This window comes from Pseudophryne corroboree, chromosome 7, assembly GCF_028390025.1.
Source record: "Pseudophryne corroboree isolate aPseCor3 chromosome 7, aPseCor3.hap2, whole genome shotgun sequence".
Classification (NCBI taxonomy): Eukaryota; Metazoa; Chordata; class Amphibia; order Anura; family Myobatrachidae; genus Pseudophryne; species Pseudophryne corroboree.
In genome coordinates, this window is record NC_086450.1 from 2,043,142 (window position 1) to 2,057,043 (window position 13,902).

General features: G+C 43.7%; 1 protein-coding gene across 3 annotated transcripts in view; it reads right to left on the reverse strand.

Annotated features, from left to right (window-relative positions):
- The window catches only part of NBEAL1 (neurobeachin like 1), a 410,517-nt gene that overhangs the window by 259,383 nt on the left and 137,232 nt on the right, over positions 1–13,902 (reverse strand). For 2 of the 3 annotated variants that reach the window (XM_063932592.1, XM_063932594.1), the window contains exons 11-12: positions 5,693–5,779; positions 1,656–1,739 (exon numbers count right to left, since the gene is read on the reverse strand). In XM_063932592.1, the coding sequence (XP_063788662.1) occupies positions 1,656–1,739; positions 5,693–5,779 (171 nt within the window). The remainder of the gene's footprint in view (positions 1–1,655; positions 1,740–5,692; positions 5,780–13,902) is intronic. The other variant, XM_063932593.1, reaches the window with a different exon arrangement.

Consider the following 13,902-nt stretch of genomic DNA (forward strand, 5'->3'; position numbering starts at 1 on the left):
ATTGACTTCAAGGAACTTCTGAATACTATCTCTTAGAATACCTTCCAATACGTTCCCCACTATAGATGTAAGACTAACTGGTCTATAATTACCTGGTTCAGCTTTACTTCCCTTTTTGAATGACAGTGTGCAGTTACCAGCCCTCGCTCCTTCCCCATCAGAGTCTCATGGAGAGTACAGCGCTGTTACTGGGAGAGGATCTGCTGACAGTGTGCAGTTACCAGCCCTCGCTCCTTCCCCGTCACAGAGTCTCAGAGTACAGCGCTGTTACTGGGAGAGGTTCTGCTGACAGTGTGCAGTTACCAGCCCTCGCTCTTCCCCGTCACAGAGTCTCATGGAGAGTACAGCGCTGTTACTGGGAGAGGATCTGCTGACAGTGTGCAGTTACCAGCCCTCGCTCCTTCCCCGTCACAGAGTCTCAGAGTACAGCGCTGTTACTGGGAGAGGTTCTGCTGACAGTGTGCAGTTACCAGCCCTCGCTCCTTCCCCGTCAGAGTCTCATGGAGAGTACAGCGCTGTTACTGGGAGAGGATCTGCTGACAGTGTGCAGTTACCAGCCCTCGCTCTTCCCCATCACAGAGTCTCATGCAGAGTACAGCGCTGTTACTGGGAGAGGTTCTGCTGACAGTGTGCAGTTACCAGCCCTCGCTCCTTCCCCGTCACAGAGTCTCATGGAGAGTACAGCGCTGTTACTGGGAGAGGACCCTTCTGACAGTGTGCAGTTACCAGCCCTCGCTCCTTCGCCGTCACAGAGTCTCATGCAGAGTACAGCGCTGTTACTGGGAGAGGACCTGCTGACAGTGTGCAGTTACCAGCCCTCGCTCCTTCCCCATCACAGAGTCTCATGGAGAGTACAGCGCTGTTACTGGGAAAGGATCTGCTGACAGTGTGCAGTTACCAGCCCTCGCTCCTTCGCCGTCACAGAGTCTCATGCAGAGTACAGCGCTGTTACTGGGAGAGGACCTGCTGACAGTGTGCAGTTACCAGCCCTCGCTCCTTCCCCATCACAGAGTCTCATGGAGAGTACAGCGCTGTTACTGGGAAAGGATCTGCTGACAGTGTGCAGTTACCAGCCCTCGCTCCTTCCCCGTCACAGAATCTCATGGAGAGTACAGCGCTGTTACCCGGTCGCTGCAGGCAGAATGAGCCTCCTGACAAGCACCGGCCACATGGTGGGGAGCACTGGGCCTCAGACGGGAAGTAAAGCCACTGTGGTATACAGGGTACAGCCAGCCCGCCGGTACCTCGTAGCTATTTGGGTCACAATCCCATGAGTAGGTGATAGGACTAAGCTTGCAATCACTGTGTGAATTACATATGGCAGAATATAGATGATATATAGAGTTTTCTGCTCGCTGTATCTCCATGAGACTTACCTGCATGAATATAAGTGACTCACATTTCTATCAGGCTGACTTATTCCACGTGACACTTGTGTATCAGCGCTGAATCCGTGTGTAAGGACATGTGCAATCACACACGTTACACGGGAGCACAGTAACCGCACGCCTCCCCCTAGAGGAAGTTCTGGTAACTACACAATGACCCTGGGATACTGCCTGGCTAATCCCACCGCGCAGAGCCGGCGTTTGCGGAAACTCTTGGGAAACAGTAAGGCCATTTGGCCGAGCAGTAAGCGGAACATGGGATCTTACCTTTGCCCCAGGAGATTTGTGTTTCACAGCTGTAAGCGCCTTAATTGTGGACACGCACAAAGAGTCCAACTGTTCCTGAAACACCTGACAACGACACAAACACACAAACAAGTAAGAACACTGGCAGTGCCAGAAATACGTCCGGACCTCACGGCTGGAAGCAGCATAAAACGTAGTAAATAATGTCAGAAATGTGATCACAATAGCGACAGCAACACAATCCCGCCACCAGCAAGACAGACAGCCTGTAAGCGAAGCCAGGAGAGAAGGACAGGGCACACACTCCCATGTTCTGGTGACGATATGGCATGGTAAGGGAGGAAACCTGAGGGCTGTCATGTATCTGACTGCGGCACTATGCACCATCTGCTGTACTACTCTGGGTTATGTTCCATATCCCTAATCTAGGAGCAGGATGCTGCAGTAGTAGCCTGGGCACCTCTGGGGTATTACTCCAGATTCACATCTGGGAAATGTATTTGGTGTAGGTACCTGCCCTCTACTGATCTAGTAAAGGAAACACCACCTACAGACGTGTCCGCTTACATCCCCGCTGCAGTCACCCTAAACAGCCCTTGAAGTCGCGCCATGCCGTGCAGGACTCCGTACCGCTGAGTGTCTTATTTGCGTCTTTTTCAGCGAAAATGCGTCGTAGACGCAAAGAAATGTTATAGGATGTACAAGGACTGCTGGGTAAAATGATCTGCATGCAAACAGCGGCAGCTGCTCAATCACTCCTGGAGATAATTATATATCAGGTGTCACAAACAGACAGAGAGAGGAAGGGAGGGGGAGGGGGGGGTGCGGGGGTGCTCCCCCCCTACCCCGGTATCCCCCCAACACACTAAAAAATTATCTGTGACCATATCTGAACCTATCTGGTAATAGAATTTCAGAGATATTGGTTGCATGCTTTTGCAAACACGTTTAGCTGCTGAGCCGATTTCAGAAGTCCTAACACTACATAATAGCAGTGCCCACATAGGGCCATGTGATTTGTCTACAGTAAGGCCTCATGATAAAGGCTCATACTAAAATGCATCCAGACAGAGGGCAGGCTTACCTGGGAGCCACCCCCAGGGCCTCCAATTAGCACTACAAGGAACAGCAGGCCTTCCAAATGCGGCTCCCATTCAATGCCTTTCTCACGCATGCAGACAAACAGTGGCAGCTGCTCAATCATTCCTGGAGATAGTTATATATCAGGTGCTAGAAAAGGGGAGGGGTCACAAACAAACAGCAGACAGAGAGGGCCGGTTGCTTCACCCCCCCCCCCCCCCCTCACCCTACCCCAGGTATCATATTTTAGTATGAGCCTTTATCATGAGGCCTTACTGTAGACGAATCACATGGCTCTATGTGGGCACTGCCATTATGTAGTGTTAGGAATGCTGATATCAGAGAATCCTTGGCGCGGCTCAGCAGCTAAACATGTCTTTGCAAACACATGCGACCAATTTCTCCAAAATTCTAAAATGATATGCTGCATGCCTATACTCTGTGTATTATAGCGCCTCTATCTGCACCAGAAATGCCACGTTAGTGCGTTTTCCAAGCATACACTGTAGCACAGCATTTTGTATGCAGTAACAGTCACACACAGAATACAGGCATGCTGTATATCATTTTACTCAGCAGAAGCTGTTTGTGATTTACTTTGCGTCTAAGACGCATTTTCAATGAGAAAATAAACCTCAAAAAAACAGACGCCTGGAGCTAGATAGAGTCACACGGCACTCACACGTTATGTGTAACGCGACTTGTTACGCACAGAGCAAAGATGTTAGAGGTGACATCTGTACAATGGCGGAGTCATGTAAAGACCCCAGTCTGGTTTCTAATGGTTCATGATGATAAATTAATCTAAATTAGAGAATTAAACTAGATTGGGTTCTTACAATGATATATCCTGAATGTATTGTAGTTCTACAGGGGAAAATATATATATATATATATATATATATATATATGTATATGTATAGAGAACTTTCCTTATACCACACACATAGATTACATCCATACATAGAGACCCAGAAGACCAGTGCATGGAAACGCTGAAAATGATACTTGTACATTATATTGAAAGACTTATACTATAGCTATCACTACGGTATCACAGTATAACAAAGCCGTACATTACTTCCACTCGGCTAAGACGTGTGTCCCAGGCAGTAATAATGGGAGGAGAGTAATATGTTACCCTCCAGTCTCCCCGGTCAGTGACAGTCTGGGGCATGTATGTCTGTCTGCGTTCCTCTACACCTAGCTATCTCAGCCAGTGCTGATTGTCATCTGAGCCATCGCCTCATGCTGTCGCTGGCATCACCAACGAGGCTTCACTATGGAACGTGACTGTAAGGAGCGGAATTACTGTTATCAGATAATCTTTCCAACACACCAAGCTTCTAGATCTGGCCTGTACCTCACCCCAGGATAGCTGGGCGGATTCTGAGATTGCAGCAAAGCACAAGTAGCAAGTAACTGTACCTGGGCACGCCACGCAGCAATACAAGGGGGCAAATACATTTATTATGTTTACATGCAACGTAAATATACCGCATGATTCTGCATGTAGCCCACACATGCTGGCAGCTTTATTCTCACACTGCAATGTAGATCTGAGCAAGGACACACCCCTCCCACACCTAACTCTCTGCACATGTTACATCTGCCCCCTGCAGTGCAGCATGGTGTTATCCAGGTGCTCAGTAACTGGCTGCTTTTCTGCATGTAGCCCACACATGCTGGACCGCTTTATTCTCACACTGCAATGTAGATCTGAGCTAGGACACACCCCTCCCACACCTAACTCTCTGCACATGTTACATCTGCCCCCTGCAGTGCAGCATGGTGTTATCCAGGTGCTCAGTTACTGGCTACTTCTGCATGTAGCCCACACATGCTGGACAGCTTTATTCTCACACTGCAATGTAGATCTGAGCAAGGGACACACCCCTCCCACACCTAACTCTCTGCACATGTTACATCTGCCCCCTGCACTGCAGCATGGTGTTACCCAGGTGCTCAGTCACTGGCTGCTTCTGCATGTAGCCCACACATAACTCTCTGCACATGTTACATCTGCCCTCTGCACTGCAGCATGGTGTTACCCAGGTGCTCAGTTACTGGCTGCTTCTGCATGTAGCCCAGACCTAACTCTCTGCACATGTTATATCTGCCCCCTGCAGTGCAGCATGGTGTTACCCAGGTGCTCAGTCACTGGCTGCTTCTGCATATAGCCCACACATGCTGGGCAGCTTTATTCTCACACTGCAATGTAGCTCTGAGCTAGGACACACCCCTCCCACACCTAACTCTCTGCACATGTTACATCTGCCCCCCTGCACTGCAGCATGGTGTTACCCAGGTGCTCAGTCACTGGCTGCTTCTGCATATAGCCCACACATGCTGGGCAGCTTTATTCTCACACTGCAATATAGATCTGAGCTAGGACATGACCCTCCCACACCTAACTCTCTGCACATGTTACATCAGTGGCTTATACGCAATGTTTACGTTAGATTTACTAACACCCAATCAAGACATAAGCACCTTTGTCAGTAATTATTCTGTTCCCTGCTCGGTTTGTCCCCTCAGTAGCGCTGCAGGTGTAATCTGCCTTCTGGTGAATTCTGTCCTACACTCACAAGTCCACATAACACAGGTACGTGCAAACTTATCAGCTACTGCCTCCGTCCAGGTCTGTCTTCGTACCATGCTCCAAGGAGGCACAATTATCAGATCTGAGTGTAATGGTCGGCATATGAGTATTTGCGCACGTACAGATTTTCCGCCAAGCAAACAAGAGACCGCCAGACTCAGCATGAGCCTCACTGCGCCCGTCACCCAATCTGTGTTCCCAGGTCTCAGCAACTCTCGTGCCCCACATGTTCCCGCCTCCGAGATCACACGCATCTATGAGAAAGGATTCCAGAGTGTGATCCCGGTAAGTGATGAGCCAGGTGGAAGTAAGGTTGTGGCAGTGTCACTGTGCAGAGCCTCCAGCCCAATGTTACAGCACTGCCGGCTACGTGTACCTGATTGTCAGTCATTTCTGTCAGTAATTTGTTGGCAAGGTCTTTCTCACTCTTGTCTGCCCCTCTAGTGTTAGCGTTTAACAAGAGCTGCGGGATGGAGACAAGAACATTGCAGACAGGTGGATTATACGTTAGCAGCAGCCAGAGACACATGCGGTGACACAAGGTTACACACTGCGCACACAACACAAACTTCACATCGCAAATCGGCCACGTGGCACAAATCTGCTGGTCTGAGCCGTATTGTGCAATCACACATGAGGCGTGAAACCATTGTCTGGTTCATTACAGATTTACTTTCCACATACCATCATCAGTATCCAGACATAAATTGTAGCAGTGTGTACATGCAAATGTATCTGATTAAGGTCTAATCACAATAATTGTAAATTAAACATTTGGGAAACATTACATAATGATGAGACAATACACCCGAGACATGAAGAAGATACAATATACTAACAGTCACTAAGGGAATATAACATAACTAGTACGCTGCTGGGGTGTTACATAGAAGATACAATATACTAACAGTCACTAAGGGAATATAACATAACTAGTACACTGCTGGGGTGTTACATAAAAGATACAATATACTAACAGTCACTAAGGGAATATAACATAACTAGTACACTGCTGGGGTGTTACAGAGAAGATACAATATACTAACAGTCACTAAGGGAATATAACATAACTAGTACGCTGCTGGGGTGTTACAGAGAAGATACAATATACTAACAGTCACTAAGGGAATATAACATAACTAGTACGCTGCTGGGTGTTACATAGAAAATACAATATACTAACAGTCACTAAGGGAATATAACATAACTAGTACACTGCTGGGGTGTTACATAAAAGATACAATATACTAACAGTCACTAAGGGAATATAACACAACTAGTACACTGCTGGGGTGTTACATAGAAGATACAATATACTAACAGTCACTAAGGGAATATAACATAACTAGTATGGCTGCTGGGGTGTTACATAAAAGATACAATATACTAACAGTCACTAAGGGAATATAACATAACTAGTACACTGCTGGGGTGTTACAGAGAAGATACAATATACTAACAGTCACTAAGGGAATATAACATAACTAGTACGCTGCTGGGTGTTACATAGAAAATACAATATACTAACAGTCACTAAGGGAATATAACATAACTAGTACACTGCTGGGGTGTTACATAAAAGATACAATATACTAACAGTCACTAAGGGAATATAACACAACTAGTACACTGCTGGGGTGTTACATAGAAGATACAATATACTAACAGTCACTAAGGGAATATAACATAACTAGTACACTGCTGGGGTGTTACAGAGAAGATGCAATATACTAACAGTCACTAAGGGAATATAACATAACTATTACGGCTGCTGGGGTGTTACATAGAAGATACAATATACTAACAGTCACTAAGGGAATATAACATAACTAGTGCACTGCTGGGGTGTTACATAGAAGATACAATATACTAACAGTCACTAAGGGAATATAACATAACTAGTGCACTGCTGGGGTGTTACATAGAAGATACAATATACTAACAGTCACTAAGGGAATATAACATAACTAGTACACTGCTGGGGTGTTACATAAAAGATACAATATACTAACAGTCACTAAGGGAATATAACACAACTAGTACACTGCTGGGGTGTTACATAAAAGATACAATATACTAACAGTCACTAAGGGAATATAACATAACTAGTACGGCTGCTGGGGTGTTACATAGAAGATGCAATATACTAACAGTCACTAAGTGAATATAACATAACTAGTACGCTGCTGGGGTGTTACATAGAAAATACAATATACTAACAGTCACTAAGGGAATATAACATAACTAGTACACTGCTGGGGTGTTACATAAAAGATACAATATACTAACAGTCACTAAGGGAATATAACATAACTAGTACGGCTGCTGGGGTGTTACATAGAAGATGCAATATACTAACAGTCACTAAGTGAATATAACATAACTAGTACGCTGCTGGGGTGTTACATAGAAAATACAATATACTAACAGTCACTAAGGGAATATAACATAACTAGTACACTGCTGGGGTGTTACATAGAAGATGCAATATACTAACAGTCACTAAGTGAATATAACATAACTAGTACGCTGCTGGGGTGTTACATAGAAAATACAATATACTAACAGTCACTAAGGGAATATAACATAACTAGTACACTGCTGGGGTGTTACATAAAAGATACAATATACTAACAGTCACTAAGTGAATATAACATAACTAGTACGCTGCTGGGGTGTTACATAGAAGTTACAATATACTAACAATCACTAAGGGAATATAACATAACTAGTACACTGCTGGGGTGTTACATAGAAGTTACAATATACTAACAATCACTAAGGGAATATAACATAACTAGTACGCTGCTGGGGTGTTACATAAAAGATACAATATACTAACAGTCACTAAGGGAATATAACATAACTAGTACACTGCTGGGGTGTTACAGAGAAGATGCAATATACTAACAGTCACTAAGGGAATATAACATAACTAGTACACTGCTGGGGTGTTATATTGCATCTTCTATGTAACACCCCAGCAGTGTACTAGTTATGTTATATTCCCTTAGTGATTGTTAGTATATTGCATCTTCTATGTACTAACAGTCACTAAGTGAATATAACATAACTAATACGCTGCTGGGTTGTTACAGAGAAGATACAATATAATAACAGTCACTAAGGGAGTATAAAATAACTAGTACACTGCTGGGGTGTTACATAGAAGATACAATAAACTGTCACTAAGGGAATATAACATAACTAGTACACTGCTGGGGTGTTACATAGAAGATACAATATACTAACAGTCACTAAGGGAATATAACATAACTAGTACGCTGCTGGGGTGTTACATAGAAGATACAATATACTAACAGTCACTAAGGGAATATAACATAACTAGTATGCTGCTGGGGTGTTACATAGAAGATACAATATACTAACAGTCACTAAGGGAATATAACATAACTAGTACACTGCTGGGGTGTTACATAGAAGATACAATATAATAACAGTCACTAAGGGAATATAACATAACTAGTACGCTGCTGGGGTGTTACATAGAAGATACAATATACTAACAGTCACTAAGGGAATATAACATAACTAGTACGGCTGCTGGGTGTTACAGAGACGATGCAATATACTAACAGTCACTAAGGGAATATAACATAACTAGTACACTGCTGGGGTGTTACACAGAAGATACAATATACTAACAGTCACTAAGGGAATATAACATAACTAGTACACTGCTGGGGTGTTACATAGAAGATACAATATAATAACAGTCACTAAGGGAATATAACATAACTAGTACGCTGCTGGGGTGTTACATAGAAGATACAATATACTAACAGTCACTAAGGGAATATAACATAACTAGTACGGCTGCTGGGTGTTACAGAGACGATGCAATATACTAACAGTCACTAAGGGAATATAACATAACTAGTACACTGCTGGGGTGTTACACAGAAGATACAATATACTAACAGTCACTAAGGGAATATAACATAACTAGTACACTGCTGGGGTGTTACATAGAAGATACAATATAATAACAGTCACTAAGGGAATATAACATAACTAGTACACTGCTGGGGTGTTACAGAGAAGATACAATATACTAACAGTCACTAAGGGAATATAACATAACTAGTATGCTGCTGGGGTGTTACATAGAAGATACAATATACTAACAGTCACTAAGGGAATATAACATAACTAGTACACTGCTGGGGTGTTACATAGAAGATACAATATAATAACAGTCACTAAGGGAATATAACATAACTAGTACGCTGCTGGGGTGTTACATAGAAGATACAATATACTAACAGTCACTAAGGGAATATAACATAACTAGTACGGCTGCTGGGTGTTACAGAGACGATGCAATATACTAACAGTCACTAAGGGAATATAACATAACTAGTACACTGCTGGGGTGTTACAGAGAAGATACAATATACTAACAATCACTAAGGGAATATAACATAACTAGTACACTGCTGGGGTGTTACATAGAAGATACAATATAATAACAGTCACTAAGGGAATATAACATAACTAGTACGCTGCTGGGGTGTTACATAGAAGATGCAATATACTAACAGTCACTAAGGGAATATAACATAACTAGTATGGCTGCTGGGGTGTTACAGAGACGATGCAATATACTAACAGTCACTAAGGGAATATAACATAACTAGTACACTGCTGGGGTGTTACACAGAAGATACAATATACTAACAGTCACTAAGGGAATATAACATAACTAGTACACTGCTGGGGTGTTACATAGAAGATACAATATAATAACAGTCACTAAGGGAATATAACATAACTAGTACGCTGCTGGGGTGTTACATAGAAGATACAATATACTAACAGTCACTAAGGGAATATAACATAACTAGTACGGCTGCTGGGGTGTTACATAGAAGAAGCAATATACTAACAGTCACTATGGGAATATAACATAACTAGTACACTGCTGGGGTGTTACATAGAAGATGCAATATACTAACAGTCACTAAGTGAATATAACAACTAGTACGGCTGCTGGGGTGTTACATAGAAGATGCAATATACTAACAGTCACTAAGTGAATATAACAACTAGTTCGGCTGCTGGGGTGTTACATAGAAGATGCAATATACTAACAGTCACTAAGTGAATATAACAACTAGTACGGCTGCTGGGGTGTTACATAGAAGATGCAATATACTAACAGTCACTAAGTGAATATAACAACTAGTACGGCTGCTGGGGTGTTACATAGAAGATGCAATATACTAACAGTCACTAAGTGAATATAACAACTAGTTCGGCTGCTGGGGTGTTACATAGAAGATACAATATACTAACAGTCACTATGGGAATATAACATAACTAGTACACTGCTGGGGTGTTACATAGAAGATACAATATACTAACAGTCACTAAGGGAATATAACATAACTAGTACACTGCTGGGGTGTTACATAGAAGATGCAATATACTAACAGTCACTAAGGGAATATAACATAACTAGTACACTGCTGGGGTGTTACAGAGAAGATACAATATAATAACAGTCACTAAGTGAATATAACATAACTAGTACGGCTGCTGGGGTGTTACATAGAAGATACAATATAATAACAGTCACTAAGGGAATATAACATAACTAGTACGGCTGCTGGGGTGTTACATAGAAGATACAATATACTAACAGTCACTAAGGGAATATAACATAACTAGTACACTGCTGGGGTGTTACATAGAAGATACAATATACTAACAGTCACTAAGGGAATATAACATAACTAGTACACTGCTGGGGTGTTACATAGAAGATACAATATACTAACAGTCACTAAGGGAATATAACACAACTAGTACACTGCTGGGGTGTTACACAGAAGATACAATAATAGGATTTTGGTACTTACCAGGTAAATCCTTTTCTTTGAATCCATAGGGGGCACTGGAGTACTCTTGGGATATGGACGGTGTTAGCAAGGACTGGGCACTGAATATTCAAATTTCAGTAACTCTCCTCCCCTCCATACTCCCAGAATACCTCAGTGTTTTTTCCTGAGGCGAACAGGATAGAGAGGATGAACAATGGAGAATTACCTATAATATTATAACATAACGGACAACAATAAAGTTGACACATAACGTAACTGACAACTAACCAGTTGACACCATAACCGATAAATCGGTGAGAATGTGTTACCATAAGATCCCCTGAACTTACCACAACCAGGTAAAACTGCTCTGGGTGGGCGTCCAGTGCCCCCTATGGATTCAAAGAAAAGGATTTACCTGGTAAGTACCAAAATCCTATTTTCTTTTTCATCCACTAGGGGTCACTGGAGTACTCTTGGGATGTACCAAAGCTTCCCCCGTGGGCGGGAGAGCTGTTTGGCACCTGTAACACTAGGCGGCCAAAGCTAGATGCTGATGCCGCAAACGTATTAAACTTGTAAAAGCGCACAAACGTGTGCACTGATGACTATGTAGCCGCACGGCAATTCTGCGTCGTAGAAACCCCACGACCAGCTGCCCATGAAGTTTCCACAGAACATGTGGAATGAGCTGTTACTGATGTAGGCGGCTGTAACCTAGCATGAAGGTAAGCCTGACGTATGGTCAGTATAATCCATCTGGATAAGGTCTGCTTAGAAGCTGGCCAACCCATTTTGGCAGCATCATAGAGAACAAACAACGTATCCGTCTTACGAACTGTAGACATTCGGGATACATAAACGCGTAATGCGCGTACCACATCCAAAGTTCCAGACTGTCCTGTTAACACAGGAACTACTATTGGTTGATTGATGTGAACATATGACACTACCTTTTGCCAGAAAGCGGGATTCGTACTAAGCTCCGCTCTGTCATCATGAAACCCTACAAACAATGGCTTGCATGCCAATGCACCCAAATCTGAAACACGCCTTGCCGAAGCGAAGGCTAGGAGAAAAAAATCGTTTTCCAAGTGAGAAACTTAACATCCACTTGATGTAAGGGTTCAAAGTATGAAGCTGTACAAAATCTAAAACCAGATTCAAGTCCCATGGCGCTGTAGGTGGTATAAATGGAGGCTGTACTCTGAGGACACCTTGCAGAAAAGGTGTGTGAGACGGCAATAGAGCCAATATTCTTTGAAAGTAAATTGACAAAGCAGATACCTGCACCTTTAGTGTAGATAAACGCAGTCCTCCATCTAACCCCGTTTGTAGAAATAACAAAAGGCGGGATAACTTGAAAGATGATGTCGGAAACTTCAGAGCTTCACACCAACCTATATAGGCACGCCAAATCCTGTAATAATGAGCTGTCGTAACTGGATTTCTAGCACGTAACATGGTTGTTATAACCGATAGTGGAATGCCCTCTCTTCTTAAGAGGGCGGTCTCAACAGCCACCCCTTCAAACGCAGCCGCGCTAAATCGGGGTAAAGGAATGGACCCTGTCGTAACAGGTCCAGACGTAACGGAAGCGGCCAAGGATCGTCTGCGAGTAAGCAACAGAGGGAGCAGCGGAAACGGTGGAAACAGATACCCGAGGCTGTACGGCCACACAATCGTGAGAGCATCCACCGCCACTGCCTTTGGATCTCGCGTTCTGGACACATACTGGCTTTTGGTGATTGTGACGAGATGTCATCAGGTCCACTTGAGGGTAACCTCACCTCTGGACCAACATGTGAAACACTTCTGGATTTAAAGCCCATTCTCCTGGATGAAAATCCCGATGGCTGAGATCATCCGCCTCCCAGTTGTCCATTCTCGTAATGAACACTACCGCCAATATCACTTGGTGATGTTCGGCCCAATTGAGGATTCGAGCTACTTCCCGCATTGCCATGCGGCTTCTCTTTCCCCTTTGTTTATTGATGTACGCGACCGCCGTTGCGTTGTCTGACTGCACTTGGACAGTCTGAGACCGCAGCAAGTGCACTACTTGTCGTAGCACATTGTAAATTGGCCGGAGTTCTAGGACATTTATAGACAGCAATCTTTCGTGATCCACCCAGAGACCCTGGAGCTGACAATTTTGAACTACAGCTCCCCAACCTCTGAGACTCGCGTCTGTGATTAGAACTATCCAATTCCAGGCACCGAACCGAGTTCCTGCGGTTAGATTGTGTACTTGGAGCCACCAGAGCACAGAAACTCTGGCCCGTGGAGACAACCTCACCCTCTAGTGAATCTGCAGATGCGAGGCCGACCACTGTGCGAGCCCATGCAGTTGAAAAGGAAGTGAGTGAAATCTTCCGAACAGAAGCGCTTTGAAAGCCGCCACTATTGTGCCTAACATGCGAATGCACAAATGTACCGAGGCTTGAGCACTAATCATACCAGATGACGAATAGTCTGTACTTTCTGTTCTGGTAGACAAATTCCTCGATCTACCGTATCGAGAATCATTCCTAGGAAATGAAGTCGTTGAGACGGAATTCGATGCGAGTTCTTGAAGATGACAAACCAACCGTGCTGAACCAGCACATTGTACCTTAGCAACGCATGTTGAAGGCGCATTTGGTTGAGACGGAGCTTTGATGAGCAAATCGTCTAAGTACGGAACTATCATCACTTACAGGAATATGAGATGAGCCATCAAAACATACATCACTTTGGT